The 12,402-nt window shown below is 36.2% G+C and overlaps 1 protein-coding gene across 1 annotated transcript; it reads right to left on the bottom strand.

Moving 5' to 3' along the window:
- Positions 1-1,425: 1,425 nt before the first annotated feature.
- On the bottom strand, positions 1,426-10,771 carry LOC119799163 (polypeptide N-acetylgalactosaminyltransferase 6-like). Its single transcript, XM_038308959.1, has 11 exons — positions 10,672-10,771; positions 9,830-10,257; positions 9,535-9,707; positions 7,842-7,991; positions 7,415-7,649; positions 6,982-7,099; positions 4,781-4,981; positions 4,513-4,644; positions 4,330-4,431; positions 2,846-2,995; positions 1,426-2,680 (listed from the first exon to the last, which is right to left on the bottom strand). The coding sequence occupies exons 2-11, from the start codon at positions 10,231-10,233 to the stop codon at positions 2,558-2,560; spliced, it is 1,788 nt and encodes a 595-aa protein (XP_038164887.1). The 5' UTR covers positions 10,234-10,257; positions 10,672-10,771; the 3' UTR covers positions 1,426-2,557.
- Between the last annotated feature and the right edge of the window lie 1,631 nt (positions 10,772-12,402).

Here is a 12,402-nt window from a genome sequence, read left to right as displayed (position 1 = left end):
ATGACTTGGATCATATATGTTGTATGCCATTTCTTTCATTTACTGTATTTCATTCACTTTCCCAAATGGAATTGGTATTGTTATTTCTTTAGCAAATCCCCTTAGCACACCAGATGTAACAAGTTAAAAATTTGTGCACTAAAAATCCTTTTTTTTTGTTTGTTTGTTTTTTTTTTTCCGTGACTTTGTTACAACACTGTTATGTAATCTAAAAGTAACACAAGTACACAAATATTAATTCTAAATTTTCTTAATGACAGTATAACAACATTATCAGTTGCATATTATTAACAAACACTTTACAATTTTTTAGTTAGTGATGTTTTTGTTCTCCATTTTATGTTTTCAAACATTACTAAACATGTTTACAAAATAGAAAATCATGAACCATATTTGTGTCACCCTGATTTGATAAAACTAATTCAAAGCAGTGCTAAAAAAATACTTTATGATTCAATGTTTCCTATTTTTATATGCATAAAAGCTATGTTAAAAACTGAACTTTGGGTTGCTATATGCTTGTTATCTTTGGGGTCAGATATTGAGTTTCCAGTCATAAAACAACAAGAACCAAGAATAAAGAGTTTATATAGTCATTATGAGACCATAGTGAAATGTGGAGACACCCAGCTAAGAGTGAAACGAATCAGTTAATAAAGACACGTACAAAATAATAAGAGTAAGCATTTCTAACAATATGAAACACCTTCTGAGGAAAAATACTGATTAAACATTATGCACTGGTAATGTCTTCAAGAAAAATTAAAAAGGCTTTTAGAAAATACAAGGATCCTTTGAAAAAAAGTTTCTTTGTGGAAATCTAGCATGTGGTGTTTACATAAACCCCAGCTTGATCCAGAGCAGTCAATGAAATGGGCTGTGGTCTAATTGATTGTCAGGTGGTGTGTATATCTGTGTATGGTATCTTATTGTGTGTCTAAGCCCCTTATAAGGTTATATTTTGAATAAAAAATATTGAGCTTGCAAAACAGCCATGGGCTCAATTTCCTACATGGTTGCTGTGCAGGAAACAGGAAATTCTGCTGGTATTAGCACATATTAGCACATCTGATGGTTTTGTATCTCATCAAAGCCTCTGCTAAAATGAGATACAGTTGCAACCTCTCTGTATGAGTGCTCTGTCAGTACTTTAAAAGCTCAGATTAAGCACTTAAAGCACAGTTTCTGTTCTGTAATGATAGTTGTAAAATTTTCTATTTCTGAGGTCCAGTTTATGAGACTAATTGAATGTAAAAAAAAAATCCCACCTTTCATTGTCCCAATTCTTGGTTAGTATTTGCATTTTTAATGATGAATATGCAAAGTTCAATATTTGATGGCAAACTAACCTCACATCATTTTCAGAACAGGAATAAAAAATACACAAATACAAGTACAGTTGTACAAAAGTGGACCACTGCAAAGTACATTTGTATGACTTTATTATGTTGTGGAAAAGTAATATAGTTACAAAATTTACAATATTTTACCTTAAATAACATTAGGCTAAATAACATTAGGCTTTATATATACACTTTCACCATGAGCAAATTTTTTTATATTCAATTCTTTGATTTACTTTACATACAAAAACCTACCCAAAACACATTGAAAAGTAAACAAAACAAATGTTTTAAGTGGTTTTATCTTTATACTATATGTACAATTCAAATAAGTTAAAATTGTTTTTTTGTTTGTTCATGGTATGTATTAAATATTTTTCATACAACTCCATAATTAGGAGAAAAGACTCGTAGCCATCATATAGTGCAAAACACTCCCTCAAGTTTAAGCTGAAGGCAGTGTAGGATTCAGCCACAAGGCTTGTGAAAATTGTAAGGGTGTAACTAACTACATCACAGTGATATATCAACTTTTAAAGCTGATTGAGCATGCTTTGGTGGCGCAGCGGTTAGTGCACACAACCCACGTATGAAGGCCTTAGTCCTCAACGTGGCCGACCTGGGTTTGAAACCAACCTGTGGTCCTTCGTCGCATGTCTCTCCCCCTTTCTCATCTCCTTGCCTACTGTCCAAAAAATGAACCAGTAGTGCTTTAAAAATGCAAAAAAAAAAAAACATTTAAAGCTGAAAATCACAATGGCAGAGCATAAACATTCAAAACCTAAATCGCAACAGTGTTTATGCAAAGAATAGAGCCGTTTATTGCACGTATAAACTATAGATATCAAAATGTTTCGTTTGCCATTACATTTTATATCAATGAGTTTTTTAGCTCAAAAGTATAGAAAGAGCAAATTTATGATTAAATAATTTAAAACTTCTTTAGTATTTAATATAAAATTAATTTTTTTTATTTTATTTTACTCTGTATGGGTATATGATACCCCAGACATGACTGTTAAATAAAATGAGAAAGTAAAAGCATTAAAAGCCTATTTCCCACAGTACAGAGGATTCTTTGTACAAAGGATTCTGGATTCTTTTTCATCTCCCTTATCCATGTATTGCTAAACCTCCTTTTAAGAAACATGGCATGTTTAACGATCATAAGAGCATGTGACTGTAGCAGAAGCAGACCATATACTCGAAGCCTCTTACTCCGCTCGGATGAATACCCAGCCCTGTTTCTCTGAGGCGGATTTGCACTTTGACAGCATCACATTTCCACCTGCGACTGACAAACACATGCCTGACAAAGGGTTCTTCATTTGGTTTGCCTGCAAACAACATCAGTAAAAATAGTCAGATGTCTTTTTGAGTATTTAAGAAGCTTGCGGATTATGAGCAAGAATGAGGAAATACAAGTCTCACTTCTCCACTCTGCAGCAGAGGGAAGGTTGTAACAACAAAAGTTTCAGATGATGAGGAACTACTTGTTTTACCTTTGTGAAGATCCACACTTGTTCTTCTGCTGCCTTTCCCTTCATATTGCACCACTCAAGAAAAACTAAAGCATTTTTAGGGTCTGCATGTAAGCACAATTTATTTCCAGCACTGAGTCGAATCTCTTTCTTGGAGGTATACTCAAAATACTAGAAATAGAGAAACAAGCAAAAAACATTTTGATAAAGGAAATTCATGTCTAGCCTCAGCCTTATAAATATGTTAAAAACTGTTTGGAGAGGTAATTGATACATTGGACGTATTAATGGTTATTGATTTATGATTGGGCAAATCATTTGATATGTATTATTTTACCAAATAAAGTTTTATTCACCTCCTGGACGTACGTTGTGAATTGGTTTGAACACATTCCAATTACTCTTAATTATTTTAAAGCTATTTTGACATTTCAAATTCTTTCGGATTAACTATGGTTGTCAAACATAATATCTATCCTGACCTGTAATAATCGTATCATTTTATTGATAATGGTTTTCATCTATTTATCATTTGCCTTTCCTTCTGTCTGTACAAAGTAGCAATTTCATTTAGTTGAGCTTATGATTTTCTATTTTGGATCTTCAGGTGTAAGCTTTTATTTTTTAGGTTCTCAAGTTTGCTTTGTTTTGTGTGGTCCAGATTTAGATAATTTTTGTATTCTTAGTTTTGCTCTTCCGGGTTATCTCTTTTCTTCAAAATTTTTGGTATTATTCATCTTTGGTCTAGTTTTAGTTATTCTTTCTCTTATCTTTGTGTAAGGTTTTCCATGGCTTCAGTTATCTCCAGTCCCTTCCCTTGGTCATTCCTTTTTTTTTTTGACATCAGTTTTATTCCCCTTTAGCCTTATTTATTTTCTACTTACTTTCAGATCCTGTTTTTTCTCTCTGGTTATTCTTTGTTGCCCCCTTGTGTCCTTTCTCCTTAGCTCCTTCTAGTTATTACGTCTTTAAATTTTTACTTCATTAAATTTTGCATATAATGATCTCTGCCTTTTCTACTCTGTATTTGGGTCTATTACAATATCCACCAACCCTGACATTTTAATTTGTTTAGTCAAGAGTTTTTAACCAAAATATGTTTGCCCTACGGCTGAACAATTTTTGTTCATAACTTTTTAATACTTTGTATCAAAGTTTTTGTGAATTTATTTCATATGTGGGCAGAGTTGATTGTTTGACCATTAGTTGTTTTTAGGTTGATCAGCTAGTCTAGAAAGTTTTAAACTTGTAACGCATTACTTTAAGCTTCTGTTGGATATAAGGAAGAATGTCCTCCACAGTGAAGGATAAAAATGTTTTCTAAATATAGATACTAAAAGGAAAGAAATTAAAAAGTGTAACTGATTTGTAACTGATTTGAGCTTTTCTAAGATAAATTGCATTTACCGAAAGAAGCTTTTCTGAGTTAGAAAAAATAAGTGGTATTTTACCTTAGATGTTGTTGGACCCTATTTTAGAAAGACTTATAGAAAAAAATGCTATACCTGTGCTTCACCTTGGTTGTTACATTTGAAGATTTGCCCTGCTTCCCAGTGCTTTTTACTCTTTTCCACATCCAGTCGGCAGCTACCTCCAGTGTTGTTTAGCTTCATGAACAACAAAATCATAAACAGCCAGGTTTGAGAATGTACCTAACTGGAAAAAAAGCATGAAGACAAGGAACATACCTGTCCATAAACGATGGGCCTGATGTCAGGGACGTATGCCGATGGATGTATATTGTTTAAATACCAAGAAAAACTCGTGCAATTCAGCTTTTCTCTTAGTTTACGCCGTTCAGAAACATCCCCGTAGGAATTCTGGGAATTGAATGAAAACAGGCAAACCACAAAGTGAAGTGAATACTGTGATTACATTGCAATTTTCTTCACATTTATTGGAAGGAAACACTTGACTGACATTTCAAGATGTTTTGAAGATATCATTTATTCTTACCGTCCGAAAAATGAATGCAGCTTTTCTGTTTGCACGATAGAAGACCCATCTATAGTCATCCATCCAAACCTCAGCCAGACGAACCAGGTTGCGTTGGACAGTAGCACTGCCATTTGGAAAACTGTGGGGGCTCTTCTTGCGGAAAATGTGACCGACAACAGAACAAGGAATGATCTCTAAGAGGCCTCCACACTGCCAAACCTGCAGGATGATTAAAATAAATAACCAGAGTACACTTTAACTAAACCCTCTCTCCTTGGCTGACAGTGCCTTCCTAACATGTGACTAACTTCCCACCTCTTTGATATTTCATCACCTAAAAACTCTTATTGTTATTTTTGAGATTATATGTGACATAGTGAAAATTGTGCATAATTTTAAAGTAGAAGGAAGAAGACGATATTTACCAATACAAATATGTAATGTATTATGCATAGTTAAATGCTGTATAACTTCCCTGAGTTAATGTTCATAAAATCAACCTTATGCACTTACAGCTGTGAGAGTTTGAGAGTAAGTATCAAATTGGTTTGAATTTAGTTATTTAAAGCCACACCGGGTAACTTATGGCCATTAGCCCTCAAAGCGCTGCAATACTGTTGCAGAAGTCAGCAGTCACCCGGTCAGCCTCTCATGTCTTTTAATCGGGGATTGCGCTTAGCGTCTAGGTTCAGCTTAGAGGGCGTGAGAAACGCATCTGCTGTCTGGAGACCCCCGCCGGGACAGACCGGAGCTGCAGGGCAGAGTGAAGTTTTAGTGAAGTTTCCCGTTCATTTCCTGACTGTGGAAAGCCAGTGGATTGATAGGGTTTGTTGTTTGTCTCCAGTCTCCTGGTCGTGTCCCGGCTCTTCTCCGCTGAGCCCACATGGTTTTGGCTCGTAACGCGGGGGAGGTCAGTTTTAATTCCCGTAAGCCTGGCTCCAAGGTGGAGACCAGTTTAAAGTTCCGCATTTATCCTGGAACCATGTCTTGTCATGTCTTGTCCTTCATCTGTATGTGTGTGTCTGGGCATGCTTCTGTCTGGGTATATATCTGAACCTGCCTTCACGCTCTGAGGATACCTGGAAGCCTGGATCCCTCTGTTCCTGCTTGGATCAGAACCTCTGATCAAACCAGAACTCTTGGATTCCTGTACTGTTCCTGCCTGATCTGTTTTCCCCTGACCTGGATCGGCTTCCTGCATGTTCTCCGGGGCTGCAGCATCTGGGACACTCATTGGCAGCACATCGGCTGGATCTCGCCTCTTCAAAAGGAGATGGACTGAGCTGTTAAACCAGGTAAGTGACTCACTCTGTCAACCATCCCCTGTCAGATGATGGTGGTCACTTACCTGTGTTCTCTCACATCCAGAGCACCAGTGATGGGTTGTGCCCCGCCCCCCTGCAGTTGCTGCAGCCCTATTATCCCCAGCAGCCCGTTTCTGTTCTGTTTCATTATTTCTGTCTTTAAATGTTTTTAATCTTCCCATTGTCAGACTCGCCTTGTATACTGGGTCCATCAGTCCCGTTTTTTGACATTAATGTTTCAAATCCATTAACATTGCATTGAGTGGGGGTATTGATCAGCTTTTATGTTTGATGACATATTGTCTATTCCTATTACCGGTAGATTTAGGTCAGGACTTTGACTTGGTCATTCTAGTTCCAAGATGTTTGTCTATCCCAATGTCACTCTAAGGCATTTTTTGTCTTTTAATAGGCTTCTTAGAGGAGGACTTGTAATAATGTATGGTTTTTCCAATCACTATTCAGGTTTCCCTGTCTCTACTGGAGAAAATGGTCCACATAGCATGATGCACTTTCCGCTGTCTGACCACTGGAATTTTGTGTTAAGGAGGATAAGCACTTTTGTGTGACAGTGATTTTTGCACATGCTATAAGCCAAAAGCTTCTGTTTTTGGTCTTATCTGAGCAGGACACCTTATTCCAAGTATCCACTGTTTACATATAAGAGGGGAAATAGGAAATAAGGCTTATTATGGCTTTTTCTTTTTACAAAAACATCACTAAACCAAACCCTGCCAAAAATTACTCCCCAGCTTTATTCCTGACCAGTTTGATGTATCCCACAGTTCTGTAAGTTCAGAGATGCTTGTGGGTGCCTTCTCAAAACAGTGTATTAATGTACAGTATAGAGTCTCAGACTGGTTGAATTGAAGGACTTTCTCTCGCGGGTTAACACATTAAGTGGAAAATTCTCACCCTGAAGGACATTTCTAGATTCTCCCCTCCCCAGAACTCCATCTGGTCATCATAGGTTCCAATGTGCTCAAAGTAGGATTTCAAAACAGAGAAAAGGCCTCCAGCAAAGGTAGGAGTTCTGTAAAATATGAGATGTTAACTGCAGCAGCAATGCTACATTTATTCAATATTTAGGAAATTTGTTCATTTTTCTATTTCAGCCAACAATGAAAACACAAATAAAAAAAACAATAAAGCACCTTTAAACAGAAATTTTAGAGAAAACTTTGAATCTATGAACAACAATTGTACAACAATTATTCTTTTATAGTTGTAAACCTACTGATCCAGAAAAGGTTGTTCAGACCTGTATCAGTTGTTACTTGTTTCCTCTATTGAAAATGGTAACAAGTTGCCGAAACCAAAATCAATGAGTTTCCACATTTATATTTACCTTATTGGGGACGTCTCATTCTTTCTGCGTTTCTTCTCCTCTTCTGGAACACGCTCCCATCCAAACTTCAGACTCCAATCAAAAGTTCCTCTGCTGTAATTTTGCGGTTCAGGGACTGGTTTGTGAAACCCTAGGCTTCGATAGTCTATATTGGTGATTCTTGGGCTCACTACTGCTTTGGGCTCTTCAGCAATTCGAGCCAGAAGAGGCTCCAGCCAGCCAGGGAAACATTCGCCTGTCAGATAATAAAACATCATTCTAACATGTTTTTTTTTTTTGTTTTTTTTTACTGCTAAGGTGGAGTTTGAAATCTATATTTCTAATGCTGTGGAAACAGATACTTTTATTATAGCAAGAAACATTGTTTAAAGAATAATCTGTTCCCAGCATCTAAAAAGCAATAATCCCAACATTAATGTATACTCACAGTGGGAATCTAGGAAAGTGAGTACCTCTCCACCTGCAGCCTCAGCCCCCATCAGCCTGGCTGTAATCAGGCCTTTTCTCTCCTTTTGACGTAGAACGCGCACTTTAGGCAACCATTGCATATACTCATCCAAAGGAGCTTTTAAGTGATCTGAAGACAGAGGTAATAAAAAAAAATCAGAGCTAAGAAGAAATATTTAGAATTAAATGTTGTATTTTGGGGACAAATACTTAAATTGAAGCAGCATATTTAAGGGTACTATGGGTGAGAGGAGTTTTACATTCTGACTGACAATAGTTTCCTATTAATCAACGAAAGATCTTTAATATGTCTTTAATATATGCAACAATTTTTATTGTAATTAACTTCTTAATGTAATTAAGAAGTTGTTGTGATGATGTGTTCCTGCAGATGTTTACAGTATGTTCATATTCTCTGACAAATTGTCGCCGAGGATTTCATTTTTCAGTTTAATTCGATTTAACTCTGGGCTGGCCCCTGTGCTTCCTAAGCTCCAGAGCAATATTAATGTAGGCTGGAAACATCCCACACATCTTTTGTAGGAGTTCATGTAAGCATTACTTTCTGCAGAAGTAAACAATAACAGGAAAAATTTTCCTGCGGTATAATCTTGATTTTGAAATATTGAGTCACTAACACTATGAAACAGAGCCCTTCTTTTCTTGACTTTGGGAAGAATATTTTCTCTGCATTGAATTTCACAGCAGTATGATATTTATGACCATCTACATTTGTCATTGTGTGGCTGGATATTTTCAATCTGAATTTTCCACTAAATGTACACTTGTGAATATACAATGGGGAGAAAAGGACACTGAGCACACCACATAGGTCCTATTTGAAGCAACAGGATCCTTCTGTACTTTATCTAACATTGAGCAAAGATTAGAGTTTATTTCTTTATAATAACCAGAGCCTCTATTTTGTTTGGATAATTTTTCCCATGGACCTTTTGAATATAATGAGTCATGCACCATATAGATTATCAACATAACAAGAGCACTAATGCTGTAACTAACTGGCCACTGTTCTTTTCCAGCTAATATTCTGTGCCTCATCCAATTGTGAAGTAAAACTGTTGTTTTCCTCATACTGCACTACTTTTTTTTAACTTTGGATATGATAATACTTCCTGAAGAACTGATACTAATGACACGTTGCAAAGGTTTTCATAACCTTTGTACATTTTCCCCCTTTGTTACAGTTCAGCTTAAAAAATAACTCTAATTGAGATTTTTTGCGTCTATTTTCACAGATAGTCCAACTTGACCAAAGCACCTTAGTGTCAGAGAATAACTTGATGGAAACTACAAACAGAGCTATTTTTATTCATCCGTGCCTAATGAGATATTTTACTGAGGTATTTTTCCACAGCTTTCTCCCTGACCAGTCTGCTGTGTTCCTTGGGCTCCATGATGCTGTTTGCTCACTCATTTTCACCCTTTAGTTTATTTGCTGTGACTGCTATTGTAGGCTGGTATTTTAAAATACATAAAGGTTTTTGTTTGTCTCTTGTAAAGGGAAAGTAAAGGGATTAGACTTTATTTTTCTACAACTGCAATATTGCACTAAAGTATTTATACTAATACGTATAAGCATGTGTTGGCAGTACTATTGGTAGATTTTTACATTAACCAGTACTTCCCCTCTAATTATCAGTGACAACACTCACCATCTGTGCTGGCATCATCTACCAGTAAGATCTCAGTGAGCAGAGCAGCAGGGGCTGTGTGCAGGACACTGTAGACGGTCCTCAGCAGGGTGGACCAGGCCTCGTTGTGAAATACTATAATCACACTGGTGGTTGGAAGGCCGGGACATCTAAAAAACTTCTGCTTCAAGCAGCTGTCAGAGCCAGACTGGAAGTTAAGAAGCAGCTTTTTAAAAATGCATCTATCTCTTGCCTGAATGGCGATGCCAGTATTAAATTAAGCTCTGCTTGCATGATGAGCTGCAGGGAAACTCACTCCAGAGGACGTGTGTCTTTTCCAAGATTCCGGTGCAGAGAGATGTGATCACTGGCAAACTGGTTAAACTGGTTTTTCTTATAACCTCTTGATTCCTCTTTCTGTTCCTCAGCAGTCATATGGCGCCACACGAAAGGCTTCCCTTCTGCTCCCGGTCCCATGCGATCTTGAAAGGGCCTCTGAAGGGGAGGCCGGAGCTCCTGCTTGCTGTAAAATCCAAGAGGACACTTGGAAACAGAGGAATTTGTAATTAATCCTCTGAGTTTCCCATCTGCCCAGGGGAAGTGTGGGGATTTTGATGTTAGTGTGTTGTTGAAGTAGAAGTGTATGATGAAGGACAAACATAGAAAACTGGAAAGTGCTATCTTCACTGAGCGTTTATGTCGGAAAAGATGTAAATGCATGATATTCAGAGTGAAGATTGGAACCTAAGTGGAGAAAAATAAACAAACAAAATCACTGTAGACAGCATGAAAACCTTTTAAAATTATATATAGTTATTTTTAAAAAAATCCATGTCATTCAGGAAGAAAAATGAATATTCTATTGGTTTATAGATGCCTACTATTTATTTTCTAAATGAACCAATCGGTCTTCTTATACTTAATTTAAACAACAACTCTTATTTTCACAATGATTGAAATTTAATCAAGCAAAAAATTCATAAATTGACAAGTCTTGACAGGATCCAAAATAATTAAGAAGACCCCTGATTAAGTATGTATAGCTTAGTATAAAACTCATGTGTAGATATGTATATTATCTGTAAGAAGTTCTAAATTATTTACAAATTAAATAATTTTTGAAAAGTGCTAATTGCAGAAAAAGAGTAAAGAACTCACCTCAGTAGCTCTGCCTGTGTTGTGTCTGCCTCCAACGTTTTACCGGGACTTTAACTATGAACTGCACAGGTGCTCAGTCAGAATGGAGCTGCTTAACTGCTCAAACTGGTTAAAAATATCTGAGCTAGTCATGCAGCTGTGGTAAGAGTGCTAGGAAATACAGCGTGTTCTTGGTTTCACTTCATGTGTCTGACATTCATGCTTCTAATAATAATGGCTTACTACCATACACAGCAAAGCATTCTACATTTCCAATGGGAAACAAAGACGCAGGGCTGTTAGGACCACACATAGAGATGCCTTGTAGGTGCTAGCTTTCCTGTGATGGAGGTTTTGTTTAGCCATGAAAACATACGTTTCCTTTCTGGTTTGGTTCACAGTTTCAGCTCTAAAGGGAGATATAACAGTTAGTAACATCCCCAATTGGATTGGAAAAGTCAGATATAGGTGCTGACTGTATTGAACCTGAACTTTTTATTTTATATTTACTAATTCTGTGTTTGAAATGGTTAGAGGTGATAAAGGTTATTGCGAACATCAGTAAGCAAGTGTAGTAGAAAATTGCATTTCTCATAGGCTTAAGTCTGATGTTTTTGATTCAAATGTCCAACAAACTATGACTGAGTGTAAAATCTGCTGCAGGAGTCCCAGTCTTGTGAATGTGTGTCTTAAGTTTGATGCTTAGTTTTACTTTCATATATCAAACTTCTTCTTTGCCAGCTAGAAGTCACAGTTTTTCCAGTATTAGTCCTGACATGAATAGAATAGAATAGAATAGAATAGAATAGAATAGAATAGAATAGAATAGAATAGAATAGAATAGAATAGAAAATCCCTTTATTGTCCCATGTTGGGGTAATTATGGCATATCAGTATTCCCTGTTTACATTGCTTGGTTTTCACCCATTCTGCTATTTCCAGTAGAAAACCACAGCAAGAAAGAGCCCCAATAAATATGTTCTGCAGAAAAGTCTCATTAGGATGATTGTGACAATATAAGCGAATATTTCCACTACTGCTTTGATTATTGAGAGTCAAAGTATTGCTATGTTCTTACAACCATAGTCATGTTCTTTGGGTGTATCCACATTACCATTATTATAGACTGGTAACCTGTCTAGGTCAGGGTGCACTCCTTCTCTCTCCCAGCAGCTAGAATGCACTCTGAACTCTGACTAAACAAACTGAAATGTAATCTATCAGTCATAATAATAATAATAATAATAATGATAATAATATTCAAAACAAGGTCTAGAGTCTGGAAGCGAAGGCTATACACACAGCATTTAGAAGCAACTTCAAGTTTGTTTTTTGGGCTGAATCATTGCTGAATCAATTGCTCTCATTGATGTGCATTACATTATGTAATTTACATTTTAACTAAAGATGAACCATCATTTTAGAAGAATTTGAAAGAAACAAAATTTTCTTGCAAAATAAACAAAAAAGAATACTCATAGATAGATAGATAGATAGATAGATAGATAGATAGATAGATAGATAGATAGATAGATAGATAGATAGATAGATAGATAGATAGATAGATAGATAGATAGATAGATAGATAGATAGATAGATGATAGATAGATAGATGATAGATAGATAGATAGATAGATAGATAGATAGATAGATAGATAGATAGATAGATAGATAGATAGATAGATAGATAGATAGATAGATAGATAGATAGATAGATAGATAGATAGATAGATAGATAGATAGATAGATAGA

Source organism: Cyprinodon tularosa, unplaced genomic scaffold (assembly GCF_016077235.1).
Source record: "Cyprinodon tularosa strain WSP-4 unplaced genomic scaffold, ASM1607723v1 ctg651, whole genome shotgun sequence".
Lineage (NCBI taxonomy): Eukaryota > Metazoa > Chordata > Actinopteri > Cyprinodontiformes > Cyprinodontidae > Cyprinodon > Cyprinodon tularosa.
Note: the sequence above shows the minus strand (reverse complement) of the source record. Positions and strands in the feature narration are given on the sequence as shown.

Coding starts and splice junctions, on each gene's coding strand:
- LOC119799163 (XM_038308959.1), bottom strand. CDS start 10,233: ATGCATTTACATCTTTTCCGACATAAACGCTCAGTGAAGATAGCACTT. Junction 7,992..9,534: donor AGATGATGCCAGCACAGATG/GTGAGTGTTGTC, acceptor CTCTGTCTTCAG/ATCACTTAAAAGCTCCTTTG. Junction 7,650..7,841: donor CACTTTCCTAGATTCCCACT/GTGAGTATACAT, acceptor ATTATCTGACAG/GCGAATGTTTCCCTGGCTGG.